General features: G+C 35.2%; 1 protein-coding gene across 1 annotated transcript in view; it reads right to left on the bottom strand.

The window, feature by feature from the left end:
* UBR3 (ubiquitin protein ligase E3 component n-recognin 3) overlaps positions 1-15,761 on the bottom strand; it is a gene marked incomplete at both ends in the record, with an annotated part of 236,220 nt that overhangs the window by 166,647 nt on the left and 53,812 nt on the right. Inside the window, 2 exon segments of the mRNA XM_079709824.1 lie at positions 11,446-11,495; positions 12,060-12,203. Of these exon segments, the coding sequence (XP_079565950.1) occupies positions 11,446-11,495; positions 12,060-12,203 (194 nt within the window).

Below are 15,761 nucleotides of genomic sequence, written 5' to 3'. Positions count from 1 at the left end.
AGCCCACGTGCCACACTACTGAAGCCCGCGCGCCTAGAGCCTGTGCTCCGCAACAAGAGAAGCCACCGCAATGAGAAGCCTGTGCACCACAACGAAGAGTAGCCCCCACTCACTGCAATTAGAGAAAGCCCGCACACAACAATGAAGACCCAAAGCAACCAAAAATTAATTAATTAATTAATTTAAAAGAGAGAACATGTAAATATAGAAGACACTTTAAAGATGTTTAAAAAAAAAAAAACAAAGCTGGGTCTTCCTTGGTGGCGCAGTGGTTAAGAATCCGCCTGCCAAATGCAGGGGACACAGGTTCAAGCCCTGGTCCGGGAAGATCCCACATGCCATGGAGCAACTAAGCCCATGCGCCACAACTACTGATCCTGCCCTCTAGAGCCCACGAGCCACAACTACTGAGCCTGTGTGCCACAACTACTGAAGCCCGTGCACCTAGAGCCCATGCTCTGCAACAAGAGAAGCCACCGCAATGAGAAGCCTGCACACCGCAATGAAGAGTAGCCCCCGCTCGCCTCAACGAGAGAAAGCCCGCGCACAGCAACAAAGACTCAACAACAGCCAAAAATAAATAAATAATTAAAAAAAAAGGCTTATAGGAAATAAAAGGGTGAGGGGCAGACCACTCACAGCCTATTTTGTAACCTAGAAAGTTTGTAACCAAAGAAGTAACAGAAGCAATAATCAGTACCTGGGGAGATCATTTGGATGCCCAGGCAAACATCTTGGAGTGATTTGAGGCTGTCTCGGGGGATGTTAACAACCTACCACAACAAAAAAGTGGGAAGCTAGCTGGCTGAGACAACACAGAGGGAAGAGGAGCCGAGGAAGCAGCCTGCTACTAGAGAAACCAACAGTGAGGCTAGTGATATGCCTCTTAGGGAGGGCGCCATGGGTGCAGATGCTCATTTCTGATTTCCTTTGAATGTTGCTAAAAAGGTTCCTGCTGCCTTCACAGTTCAGGGTTTTTTCCCTTCCACCTAAAGGATATGATTCTACCCCACTATCCCAGCTCTCCTGAGCTAGGAAAGATTGCATAGGAATCCAAAACTTCCATGTTATACTGACACCTTTTTCCTATATTTCCAAACATATATGAGCCAACTGGTATTATAAAGACATGTGGTAGCATTTTGGCACACAGTCTGTTGTGCTAACCAATTATGTTGGTGGCAGGTTAGAAGCATGGTACAAATTCCAAGACACTTGCTCAATTAAATCAAATCTCCAAAGCAGAAAAGCCTCGGCTTTAAACTGCTGCTCTGCCCACTGGTGTAGTCTCCTTGGCCTGTGCACCACAGACTTAACTCCAGGTTTCTGCCAAGTCCAGCATCAGTCCTCAGGACCAGTCTGGGGTTACCCAAAGATACTACTTAGCTCAGTCATTCAGCATTTACTAAGCACTTCAATATGGTCTCCCTGTTAATTCCTACCAAAGCCAGGCCTCTATGGTCTACCTGGCAGTAATACTGACAGTCAAACTACACTCTCCTCTTCCTCTGCCACCCTCACCTTGCCCTTAGAGAAACTCAACCAGTATGAAATTTGGAGCCATAAAAGACAGACATAAGAATGTAAAACTATGCCACAGGACCCAGAAGGTTCTAAAATTTGAGATTTTAGCTAACAGCCATTAATGAAACTGCTCTCCCAGCCCTGAGAGAAAAGAAAAAAAAGAAAAAAGAAAAACTTTTAATGTTATATTCCAGGTTAGGATTACTTCATAATTTCAAATACAAACTTCCTATGAAAAGAGTATCCTTGGTCAAACAATAGTCATGGCAATATGAAGTTTTACAAATTTCCCAACCTTACACTTTAAAGGACAAGTAAAATTAGCCAAGCAAAGGAAAGGAAAGTCATTCCAAGAAGACACCATGAATAAAGGCACAATGACAAAAGTCTAGAAACAAAGATCAGCTTGACATCATCATAAATATCAAACTCAGCTAGGAAGGGAGTTTACCTCCATCTAAACTGGTGGGAAAATGTGTACTCTTGTACATCGTTTGAGAGAGGATATAATAAAACTATTGTCCTGAATGGCAATTTGTCAATACACATGTCAAAAGTCGTTAAAGTATATCTATTACTGGAACAGAAATTCCAGTTCTAGGAATTTATCCTGAAGAAATAATCAGACAAGTGAATAGGGACTATATGCATAGATACTCATCACAATGTTATTCATAATAGAAAAAAAAATCTTTGGTTTCCAACAGCAGAGCAGGGGATTAGGTAAATAAATTATAGCACACATATATCCTATGAAGAAAAACAATACTAGAGCTCTATATTCACTGTGAACCAGATAGATGTTCAAAAACTATTACTATAAATGAGAAAAAAAAAGGCATGCTATGAAGAATAGCATATGGAGTATGAAATCATTTAAGTACTGATAATACACACAAATAAAATCTCTTAAAATATACCCCTTGCTACAGATGTTCAAAACTACCATTTGTAAGAACAGCAGGTTACTGAACAGCATATATATAGCATGGAGCCATTAAAATATACTATATATAAAATCTGTTAGAATATATTTGTTTACAGTAAGTCACCTGTAAGTGACAGAGTAATAGGTAATTTCATCATCTTTTTGCTAATATTAATTTTCTATTTATTCAACAATGACAATGAATTATAGCTTTAAGCTAATAAATATGTTTTTAATACTAATTCTGATTGCCAATCCTAACTACAACGATCTGCTCAAGATAACGGATTACTGTGTTATCTATTACAAGTCCCATTTTTTTTAATTTGAGAAAGAACAAAACTTTTAACAAACAAGAATAACTTCCAGTGGTGGGATATTCAGGCATTAAGGAAGATGAAAACAATTCCGTCATCATGACAAGACCCCACCCACCCCAAATTCATGATAGGGAGTTATAGTTCTCTCGCATTTATCCATGAGAAAACAGTACAGAACCCTGGGAGAAAATGATGGTCCAGCAGACAAAAGAGGAAATAAATAACCTCAACCCAGACAGCATTTGTACAGCCCTCAGAAACACTTTCCAAACCTTAACTAGTCCCTGGGCACAGAAGTAGACAATATTGCTATGTGTGTTTCAGGCATAAAATACATATACAAGTCCAAAATGAGAGAAGAAGACCCCCACCTCTAAAAAAAATCAGATTCAGACTCCTACCCTGCAAAATTTACGGATGGTTTTTCAACCCAAAGTAACCTTTCTTTCTTTCTTTGATGAATTTACTGGACAGATGAAAAAAAATGTGAGCTCCATAAAAAGAAGTCAAGTAAATTCACAGCTGGTTAAAACAATACTCAGAGAATGTTAATACAGAATACACAAAGCTAAAAGGAACATTTAACATATAAGGTTATAAAAATAAAATCCAAAGGAGATCTTGAGAGACTAGGATGAAATGAAAACAACATTTATGTAAGCCACTGTAATATGAGACTGTTTGCTTTATATCAATTCTACAAATACAAAGCAGAGAGGGAGCTCTCAAACTTGTCTGAGAGCTGAAGGGGTGGGTGGGTGGGGTGGGGGACCTGGGCATTTCATTTGACCACTGGGGCTCCCACAGTCTAGCATAGCTGCTAAAAGGCTAACAAAAAACCTTGGGCCTTAAGGAAGCCACAACATGCTTCATGACAAGATGTCCTTATGACTCTATGCCAAATCAGATCATAGATTTTAAAAGGGAATAAACATATGAAAGAGCTATGAACAGCAGAGAATACTAAATAACTAAAGCTAAAAATTTAAAGGGGTGTCTTATGGGAGTAAAAATTAAAATATTTCTACAAGGGAAAACAAGAAGAAATGTGTGAAAATTGTTATATTTAACACAGTATTGAGAAGAGATTCCTAATAATTAGAGCTATCAAACAAAGGAACAAGTTGCTTCATAAACTGGGTAAGCTCCCAACCACTGGAAGTGTTCATGGAGAGGGTTACCAATTGTCAGGAATGTTGTAAAATCAATTCCTAAACTGGAAAAGAAATATATTAGATATTTCTAAGGACTTCTCACCAAAAGTTTCTGTGATTCCCCACCCCACCCTTTACCTTTAATGTAATTTATGATAACTAACTAATTAAAACCAAATCTTGTACCTCAAAATAAAACAGTATTTTTCTTTTACCTATTCATTTATGAAAAGCTACTCTGGCTTTCAATTTCAATAATCCTGCTTTTGCTGCAAGTTTTGACCAAATTAGTTTTAACTTTTCATTGCATTCTATCTTGAATAAAGGCAAGAATATCGACAGCACATCTACATAGTAACTTATTTTATTTTGTTAAGTGTTTATTTCTCAGTTATATAAGAGTATGCAAAACAGAAGACTAGAGGTAAACAAACAAAATTAATAAACAATGGTTATCTCTGGATAGCACAGCTGAAGGTAAATGTTTTCTTTTTTTATTCTGTTTTTCTATTTTTTCAATTTTTCCACAATGAACATTCATATTTTTATAGTTACACAGGGGGGAAAGTGTTTTAAATGATTTCATACAGAGATTAATGATCTGGTCATTGCACACAGAAAAATGGACATTGCTATGGTAATGGCCACAGTGAATATAATCTTTCCTTGAAAAGTTATCTTGATCTAAGAGGTCTTATTTTCTCTAAGAAACTCTCTGTTACACCCATGTACATATAATTCTAGAGATAATTTTCTTCTGAACTGAATTATGTGATGGTTATAAATAAATCTAAAAACAATGAATAAACACAAATTTACATTTTAAAATACTTAATGAAGTTAAAATGTGCTCCTATTTTCTTTTCTTTTTGGTTCCATACAACACAAAGAACATTTTCTGCTATTACATATTAGCTACACAAAAAAAGAGTAAGAAATAGTAGTATGAAGAATGTCATGTGTATAAATAGCCCTGCTGAGTACATAATGTTCTCTTACTCTAGGGACAGCAGGGACAAATACCTGACACAACTTGTGTGAATAAAATTAAGTAGACAGTAATAGTATACACATTCAAGTAAAACTTTACAAATAGGAAAAATCTTGCTGCTGTTAGAGTTTCAAACCTGTTTCTTCATTTTTAAAACAGAGTGGTAGGACTAGATTACCCCTAGGATCTCTTCCAATTCTAATTTACAACATTTTTAAAATTGTTACAATTCCCTCTCTATAGTAGTTTTTGAGATGTCACTGCCCTCTTCTCATCCTGTCTTCCTTTTTATACAATTTGTTAAATAATAAGAATGAAATCACAAAAAGGGTTTGTTCAATAATCCCATGGGCCTGTAAGGTAAGGGTGTAGAAATTCCAATCCTTAAGACATATTCAGCTCTTCATTAAATTTCAAATATAAATACTAAAAGCAAACAATCATTTGTGCCTGCAGTTGCAAAATAAAATGCAATATGGCTTTAAAAGCTTTAACAAAATTTTTAAATGGCATAAAATAGGTATTTGTTCAAGTACATGTGTATCTGGGTACTCTTCTTCTATCATACTCTTTCCATCTACCTTATCCTTTCATCTACTTTCTCCTTTATCTATTCCATCCTTTATTAAATTTAATTTGCTTGCATTTTCATCATTTATATATGTAAAAAGTGCTTTGAAAAGAAGTACAATACAAATTGAAAATATTAATGTCATTAGTTTTTTTAAATATCATTAGTTTTTAAGTGAGTGGGTGGAAATTCTTGTATTTTCCCTCTAAATATATCACACTAAAACTCAATTAACTTAATTTTTATTTATGATATCTAGGCACAAAAGGAAGCTTTTTCCATGTAGGTCACTAGTCCTATTAAAATAATGTTTCTCATTTAAAAAATAAAAGCAGAACAGGAGACCCCAAGAAGAGATTAGCAGAAGAGTTACACTAATTTTATAATTTCAGTATAAATTAAATGCAAATTTATAATTTCAGTATAAATTAAATTCAATAATTTCAGTATTAATTAAATTCAAAACCATATTTTGTTCCTTAAACTGCAATGAATACTTGTAAAATTTTATTATATCCCCTTTTGTTTTACAAAGGTAAAGATCAACTTTTTTAAAACTCTTACAACTTCAAATATAAGCTTTCACTCTCTTGAGGTACAATAATAACTACTATACTTAAGGAAAACTTTGTGATCTTAGTTAAAACCCTACAGTAGCCATTTCTAGCTACAGTGGTATTTCATTACCATGTTATAGTTTTTCCCAGCAGACAAGTACCACTGAAATAGATGGAAAAACACATACTCAATTACTGGTATGTCACGAGTCATTTCTAGGATATCAACAGAATCCAGGGAAAAGAATGGCAAATGGCACACACTGGTTGTGGAAGTTTTGAAACGTGTTTACAAATTCTTTGACACTCCTCCCTTCGAGAGACAGGATTTACCTCCTTTGCCATTGAATCTGAGCCCATCTTAGCAACTCACAAGGAACAGGATGCAGTGGAAGTGATACTACGTAACTTCCAAGGCTAGCTCAGAAAAGGCTCCACAGCTTCTGCTCTTGAGCTACTCATCCTGGGAGAAGCCATAACTATATGAGAAGTCCCAACAACTTGAGACCACCATACTGGAAAAGCCACATGCAGGCTGAGCTCCCTGTGCACAGTTGGCATCAACTGCCAGCTCTGTCCATCAGCCATCTTAAATCTCCATCTCAGCTGAGCCTTCAGATGACTGCAGTTGCAGCCAACAACTAACAGGAATCGCATGAGATAACCAAGTGAGAACTGCCTGGCTGCCATTCCCAAATTCCTGAGTCAAAGAACTGTGAGCAAAACAAAAAATGGTAATTTTAAGCCACAAAGTTTAGGACAAATTTGCTGTATAGAAATAATAATAAGAACAGTGACTTATCTACTTACATAAAAAACTCAAGACCAGCGGGGAGGAGACCTAGCGACCATTTGCAACTCCACTACTAACTAGACGAAATTCACTTGCCTGAGTGAATCAGTTAATTCTTTGGAATTCAGCTTCCTCATCTATAAGAGAGTTAGGCAAGACGAACTTTAAGGTCTCCTTTAGCTCTAGCATTCATTAAATTTTTAAACTGCAAATTGCCTCCTCCTGATTCTAATTTTTGTTTTGTTATATTATACAACTTTTAGATTTCTAACTCAAGATTTGACTTTGTAGTACATAAGTCAGTAAAACATAAATGAATTTTTTGTATAAAAAATTATGATCACAATCTTAAAATAGAAAATTTCCTATCACTAAAACCCTTTTATGATCGGCCCTGGGTAATGGTCTTAACTTTGTACTTTTCCATACTTCTCATTTTAAATATGTGTGTGACTTTTATAATCAGAAAAATAAATCTAATAAAATTTAAGATATGCCTACCCTGTAATCTAGCAATTCCATATCTCAGAGAACTATTTGCACATCTGCACAAAAAGAAATATAAGCATTGTATCTTTAATTAAAAATTGGAAATTATAAAAATGATTGGATAAACTGTAGTTTATTCATATTTCAGAATACTGGCAAAACAACTACAATGTATTTGTGTGATATTTGGGTAAATTTTTAATTCAAATTTTTAAAGATAAACTTCATTACTCTTAAACCATGCTTTAATAAACTATTTCCTCTGGAAAGATGAGCAGAAATGTCTATCATATGACCTATGATAGCTCAAAACTTCAGTATTTGAATCCCTTCTACATATAAAGCACTAGTACAGAAAACATTTATCAGGAGCCTAATTTGTATCTGGTTCATAATAGGTAATCCATATGTTATCCCATTTAATCCTAACATTAGAACTATCACCATTTTTTCATGAGGAAATTGATGTTCAGAAGTTTAAAACCTGGCAGAAAGCACAGCAATATTATGAGGCAATATTCAAACTCAGATCTGCCTAACTCTGAAACTCAAATTTCTCTTAAAGAAAAACCAAAATAGATATCCCTTCAATCCACTTCCAGCTAAACAACTCTACTTCAAATTCTTAAGCTTTCAGATATCCAAATGACCCCATTTTCATCCCAATTGGAAAATATGATAAATATATAAACTATAAAAAGTACTTTTAAATAGACTAAAGGTTTAATTATAAAGTATGATTTAAAGATCAGAAAGTCTTACTGTTTTTAAATATATAAGTTAAATATAATTCACATACTCTAAAAGTAAGTGTTCTCAGCTACTATTATAAAAATAGTGTTTTATGAGAAAACATACTGAAATGAAGTATTTTTTTAAATGAAGTATTTTGAAGTTGTCACCATCAAAAAGCATTTACTACAATATTTACACTGAGACATAATCATAATTAAGAAACAAATGATTATATAAATTATATTACACACAGAAGTTGCTGAAACAAAGAATCTTAAGAGAAGTGAACAGAAGGAACAGAAGAGAGGACCTAAAAAGAACAGAGTAAAAGCAATGGTAATGACCAAAGAAAGGCCCTATTTCAAATTCTCTGATATCCCTCGAGAAATTATTTCTAGAAGAAATTCAAAAGCCATCCCCCAGCCCCTCCCCCCACTACACACAGGGATCTCCTTCTAGCACCCCACTGTAAATTACGGTGTTGCTGCAATGCAGTTATGTACAATTAAAGTAGCCACTGGAGATTTAAAAGCTAATCTGGAGAGTTTAGGCCAAGAAATGACTGTAACATTTTTCCTATATAGAGGAAAAAGTATCTATATTGAAGATCAGCTTTCTGCATTCTCCAAAATCAAATTCAATTCATAAAAATAAAGTAGAATTATTAGCAGACCATTGGATGCATAAAATAGGTATACTAAAATAGTATGAAGGTTTTAACCTACCATATAAACACAAACATAAAACTAGATTTTTATTGTTCTAGATCACATGAGGATGTTTAGATTATTTTAATAAAGTGTTTATAATAGCACTAAACCATTTCATCATGTAATAAATAGTCTTCTAAAGTATCTACTGATGGGACTTCCCTGGTGGTCCAGCAGTTAAGTCTCAATGCTTCTACTGCAAGGGGCACAGGTTTGATCCCTGGTCAGGGAACTAAGATCCAGCATGCCACGCAGTACGGCCAAAAATGAATAAATAAATAAAATAAAGTTACTACTGACAATAGATTCAAGGTTTCCTTCCTGTTTCGCTGGCTTTAACCAAGGAAAGGTCCCCCTGCACTCATTCATATTCAACTCCTAGTATTCCCAAATCTCCCCTTTGAGAGATCATTCCACCTCCCCACAAAACGCCCTTAAAAAGAAAGCAGAGGGCTTCCCTGGTGGTGCAGTGGTTGAGAGTCCGCCTGCTGATGCAGGGGACAGGGGTTCGTGCCCCGGTCCGGGAAGATCCCACATGCCGCAGAGCGGCTAGGCCCGTGAGCCATGGCCGCTGAGCCCGCGCGTCCAGAGCCTGTGCTCCACAACGGGAGAGGCCACAACAGTGAGAGGCCCGCATACCGTAAAAAAAAAAAAAAAAAAAAAGCAGAATAACCAATTTAAAATCATATGTCTATCTATTATCTAATCACTTCCCTCTTCGACATGTGAAGAATTAGCATTCTTACCCCCATTACTCACTTCCCCTAGCTTCAAAACAAAATTATTACTGTTTTAGTCAATAGTGTATATATTTTTGAAAGTTTATTTTAAATATCAGGAAGTTTTCCCCATTTGTCATTATGGCAGCAGTGTTATTAGAAGTAACTCTTTAAAGCTAAAAAAAAAAAAAGCAAAAATTATAGCTAACCATTTATATAATTTTTTTAAATGATTTTATTTTAATTTATTTATTTAACAAACATACATATAGTGTTACAATATGCCACGCACTACTGCTCTGAGTGCTTCCATATATTAACTCATTCAATCATCATCATAACCCCAGGCATTAAGTACTATTATTACCTCCATTTTACAGGTGAGGAAATTGAGGCATGGAGAAACTGGTACCTGTCCAAAGTCACGCTACTAATTGGTACAAAAGCCAGATTCAAACCCAGACACTCTACTTCCAGAGTAAAACTCGGAAGCAGTATACTAAACTACCTAGGGACTTCCCTGGTGGCCCAGTGGTTAAGAATCATCCTTCCAATGCAGGGGACGCGGGTTCGATCCCTGGTTGGGGAACTAAGATCTCACATGCCGTGGGGCAGTTAAGCCTGTATGCCACAACTACTGAGCCCACACACCGCAACTACAGAGCCTGCGCTCTCTAGGGCCCACACACCAAAACTAGAGACAAGCCCAGGCCACAATGAAAGATCCCACATGCCACAACAAAGATCCCACGTGCCGCAACTAAGACCCAATGCAACCAAATAAATAAATAAATATTTCAAAAATAAATAAATAAACTGCCTATCCAATTTGTTGAAAACTGTTAGTCCAGGGACTTCCCTGGCGGTCCAGTGGTTAAGACTTCGCCTTCCAATGCAGGGGGCGTGGGTTCGATCCCTGGTTGGGGAACTAAGATCCTACACGCCTTGCGGCCAAAAACCAAAACATAAAACAGAAGCAATATCGTAACAAATTCAATAAAGACTTTAAAAATAAATAAATAAATAAATAATTTTAAAAATAATAAATGAATTAAAATTGTTAGACCAAAATGAGACTCCACAAAATGTTGCATTTTGTGGGAGCCTTCTTAGAGGGGAAATATACTACTACAAAGTTTAAATTATAAGGCATTAGATCAATTATAAGACTTCCATAAAAGAAATCATGTTTTCAAAAGAAGGATATTTGGCTTAGTTCGTATGATATTATCAAATCAAAATGGGTTTTCAAAGGAAAAACATGTAAATGTTTAAATGTTTAAAAATGATTTAGTTTTTAAAATTTCAATCATTAAATATATAAATCAATAAAAATATGAAATTTAGGTTTTATAGAAACCAAGATTATAAACAGATATAAGTCAAAAACCAATATTTGCTTATAAATTGTATACTAACAAAATACAGGAATGTTATAAGGAATTTATTAGAAATATTTATTATTAATAAACACTATAAAAGTTCAAATTTCAAATTGACATTCTATTTCCCAGTACATTGCTTTTTTTTGATAACCTCTGACATATAAGATATAACCTTATTATGAGATTAGAAAAGAAGCTACATTTCACATTCTTCTAGCAAATTATTCTAGACTTAGCTAAATTTTTTAAAAACAATTTCATTGTGCATATGACAACTTGGATAAATTTGGGGATATTTTCATAGGAGAAATATCTCTATGTCTTTCTATCTCCCATTTCTAAACTGTGAAAAGAGAAATGAATTTACAAACACGAAGTAAAAATCTAGTTGTAGTTCTCGTCCTGTCACTAAGTAACTGTGTGACCTTGACTAAGTTATTCCACTCTGGGGTTCAGCGTCCATGTCTATAAAATGAGGAATTCCAACTAGATAATATCCACAAATCTGTATGGTAGTTCTAAAACTTTTAAAATTCTACTTTTAAAAAGTTTCAAATGTTAAATCTCACCTCATCTGAAGAATCTAGTTGTCCCAATGTTCCTGTTGCACCTGCAAAACCTTTGGAAAGGAGAAAAAAGGTTGCCCTTCATAATTGTTATATATTGCTTTACTTTAAAGTTATTTTGAGACATAACAATATCAAAAAATAAGTTCTGTTAAGACAACTCATTCTAACAGTTATTTTGGCAGAATTCAACATTTATCTTTAATAAATTTTAGCCTAATAGGCTTATATACTTCAATATGAAATCTCCAGTGAAAACCCAGATTTAATAATCACACATGGTGTTTCAGAAGGATTGCTTTCTTTTACTTTTAAACCATGGTTTACTAAAATATTGAACTACTAAACTTTGGGGCTACTCTTAAATAGCAACTGCTATATTTTTCATGAGTTAGAACCAGAACCTCTGATAAACGAACCTAATTTTGCTTAAGAAAAGTGAAATATCTTCTTTGATGACTCTATCCTTTCTTGCTTCCAAATTTTTACTACTTTCACTACTTTCTTACAAAGAATGACACAGCACTTAAATTTCTTCAATAATGAGTAATGTTTGAAGGGTTTTTTGTTTTAGTACAGAAAAGTTATCATTGTTCAAATTAAATATTTAAACAAACCTTGAACTGCCAGAGTGCTAGTGCCTGCAGATGGTTCTTGTATACCATATACAAGTTTATCCTCAGGATATGTAAGTCCAGAGCTCTTCAAAGCTATAAGGTATTTTTCATGACTTTTCCTTGCATAAGCATTTTCTCCAAGACCTAATATTTGAAATAAATTTAAAATCAGAAAAAATATTCCATTCAAAACATAAGTACAGCCATCTCAATAACTAATATATACACATATAAAATAGATGAATATTCTAATGGAGGGGAAACCCTAGAATGAATAATGTAAGATAGCTTCAGACAACATTTTTGTGCTCATGTTTGGCATTAACAATCTCAGAATGCACAGCATGTTTATAACAAATAATGAAATCCACTAACTAACTGGACATCTAGAATATGCCAGAGATTACATACAAAATACAGGGGGTGCAAAGATTAATAAGACATGATTCCTGCCTTCAAGGAACTTAAAATTACTGTAAAGAAAGGCAGATAATATGGTAAATGACAATTACGTAGCAGACTTCACTATCTGGTTTAACAACCTGTGCTCTCATAATACCGTGCAGCCAGACTTAGCCCAAAGCAGTTTTTGGAAAGGCTTACTAGAGAAGATAATGCCTGAGTGGAATTTTCAAACAGTAACTGAGATTACTAATTTCTGTTTTACCAAGCATAAAATGTTTTTATAATCACATTTAAGGATAAAAGTATAATTAATATAGAAGTATCAGTTAAAACAAATTTATTCCAAAATTTTGAGAAGTTTAGGTTCTAGAATTAAACAATCCTAGGTCTTTCACTTTAGCATTTGAGCATATTAATGCCAATTTTGTCTTTTGTTTTTTAATATATTATGGAGAATAGAATAACAATAAAATAAAAATACTGACATTTGAAAGTTCTTTAAAAGGAAAAATTATTCTTTGTCTGAAAGCCAAGTTACCATGTCATTTGCCACCTCTTAAGCAGATTATAGATCTTTTTTTTTTTTTTTTTTTTTTTTTTGCTGTACATGGGTCTCTCACTGTTGTGGCCTCTCCCGTTGCGGAGCACAGGCTCCGGACATGCAGGCTCAGCGGCCATGGCTCACAGGCCTAGCCACTCCGCGGCATGTGGGATCTTCCCAGACCGGGGCATGAACCTGTGTCCCCTGCATCGGCAGGCGGACTCTCAACCACTGAGCCACCAGGGAAGCCCAGATTATATATCTTTAATTAAGGTTTCAATCTCTCTGATTATAAAAATATATAGTAAATGAGTTTCTTTAGTATTTGCTGAGCTTTTCTCAATTTCCTCTCTTTGCTAGCCTCAATAATTGCAATAGATTAGTTTTGTTTTTTAAATCTCTGCCCAATGTCTGTCTGGGATAGTTTAAAAAAAAACAAAAAACAGGGCTTTATACACTTCATCAACCCCTCACAACAAGCCTGAGAAAAATGAACATATTACCACCATTTTTATAAGTGAGGAAACTGAGGCTTACAAAGATAACATAATAACCAGTGAGTAAGCAAGCAGTGATTAGAAATGAACCTAGACTACAAATTTTAAACTTCTGAATCAAACCTAATGTAATTTCCATCACTACAAGTTAGCTAAAGATTTTTGTTGTTTTGTTTTTTAATTTCAAGAAATAAGAATTTAAAAGAATTGTAGAAAAGAAGACAATTACCATAAATCATTCTCAAGGAATACATTCTTACAATGATTAAGAACTTGCTGTTCTTTTTCCCAACAGTTGATAGTTTCTGAATACAGAACCATTTTCTAGGTTGAAGAAATAACAGACCTTCAGGTATAATTCTGATCTCTCTCTAGCATCATCACCAAAACTCAAACACAAGTTACCATCATTTTATCCTAGGCTGCTGCACTTAAGCTTCTGTTCTTGCCCCTTCCCATCTATTCTTGGCAAAATAACAAGCCATCTTTTTAAAGCACATATCTGATCATGTCACTCTTCAGATTAAAATATATCCATGACTTCCCACTACATTCAGGATAAGATATAAAATCTTAAATAGCTAACAAGGGCCTACCTAATCTGGATCTAGCCTAATGTGGTAGCCTTATTTGGGCCACTATCCCCCTACATTCATTTCATTTCAACCACAATAGCCTTTTTTAGTCCCTTTTAAAAAAGTAAGCTCACTCTCACCCATAAATATTTCCACATGCTGGTCCCTCTGCGTGGAATCTAGGAGGTGCCTAAGTGTTATGTTCTTTATAAACATGTATCGTGTTTGGGGTTCATTAAGCATCTTGAATCTATAAATCAATGTTTTTCATCCAATTTGGGGAATTTTAGTCATGATTTTTTCAAATTTTTTTTCTGCCCCATTCCCACTCTCCTGTCCTCCTGGGAGTCCAATTACATGTACATTGGGTCATCTGATTCTATCTAACAGGTCCCTGGGGCTCTGTTGTGTTTTCTCTCTGTTCTCTAGATTGAATAATGTATTAATCTGTCTTCAAATTCACTAAGTCTTTCTTCTATCCTCTCCAAACTGCTGCTATGTCCATCCAGTGAACTTGTCAATTGCATTCTACAGTAATTGTCAGTTCTAGAATTTTTTTTGTTTACATTTCTTCACTAAGATTCCTGATCTCTTCACTCATTAACACATTTTCCTTTACTTATTTGAACATATTTTCCTTTAATTTCTTCAACATATTTATAATAGTTGCTTTAATGTCTTTATCTGCTAAATCTAACATCTAGGCCATTTCAAGGTCAATTTATATTACTGTCCTTTTTCTTGGACATTCTAACAACATGTTATCAAAGATTCTGGATTCTGTTACCTTCCTTTGAAGAGTATTAATTTTAATTCTACAAGACATTCAATAAACAGCCTGATCACCTAGAACTCATAAAGACTTGGTTTTATACTTTGTAAGGGGGAGATTTATAGAAAGCCTGAGATTCTTAAAAAAGCCCTGTAAATTGACAGGAATAATCTCCAAACTCTGTCAGGGTTCTAGGCTTCATTAAGGCTGATCTAGAGTAGAACTTACTCTCAGGTGTGGTCTTCTGGTGTGTCAACTTGATGCCTAGGGTATTGGTAAGGTCTCTCTAGTCTGGTTGAGCTGATACTCCAATGTCTCCCAACACTGCCTAACCTTTATCTTGAAAAGCTGCTTTTAACCCCATAGCAGTAACCCCACAGCACTCTCTAATAAGCCTTAGTTTTAGGTAGCCTCATCTTGTACATGCGTATCTCAGTTCTCTGCCAAGCACTTTTAGGGGTCCCTCATACATCTACCCCACAAACTCTTGCTATTCTGCCCCAAAGATTCCAGTTTCCAACTGCTTCAGCTGCCCTAAACTGTGACCTCTGCCTCCTTAACTCGGCTGGACCACCACGCTCTGCTTCAATGCCAGCCCTCTATACTACAGTCAGGAAGTTATCCCCAGACAGAGATTCAGAGAATTGTGAGGCTCATCTCATGCTTTTCCTTTCTCTCAAAGATTTACAGTCTTGTGTTGCCTGCTGTCTAATGTCTGAAAACAACTGCCTCACATTTTTTCCAGTTTTATGTTATTTATGACATAAGGGCTAGTCCAGTAGTCAGAAGCAGAAAATGTTCTCTACCTGGAATCTAACTCCACCCCATTACCACCCAACTCGCCACATTCTCTAGCTAAATGACTCTCTCAATTCTTTTACTTCAAATGTCACTTCCTCACTGAAGCTCTCC

This window comes from Hyperoodon ampullatus, assembly GCF_949752795.1.
Source record: "Hyperoodon ampullatus genome assembly, chromosome: 8".
Lineage (NCBI taxonomy): Eukaryota > Metazoa > Chordata > Mammalia > Artiodactyla > Ziphiidae > Hyperoodon > Hyperoodon ampullatus.
This window is presented reverse-complemented; position numbering and strand designations above follow the sequence as displayed.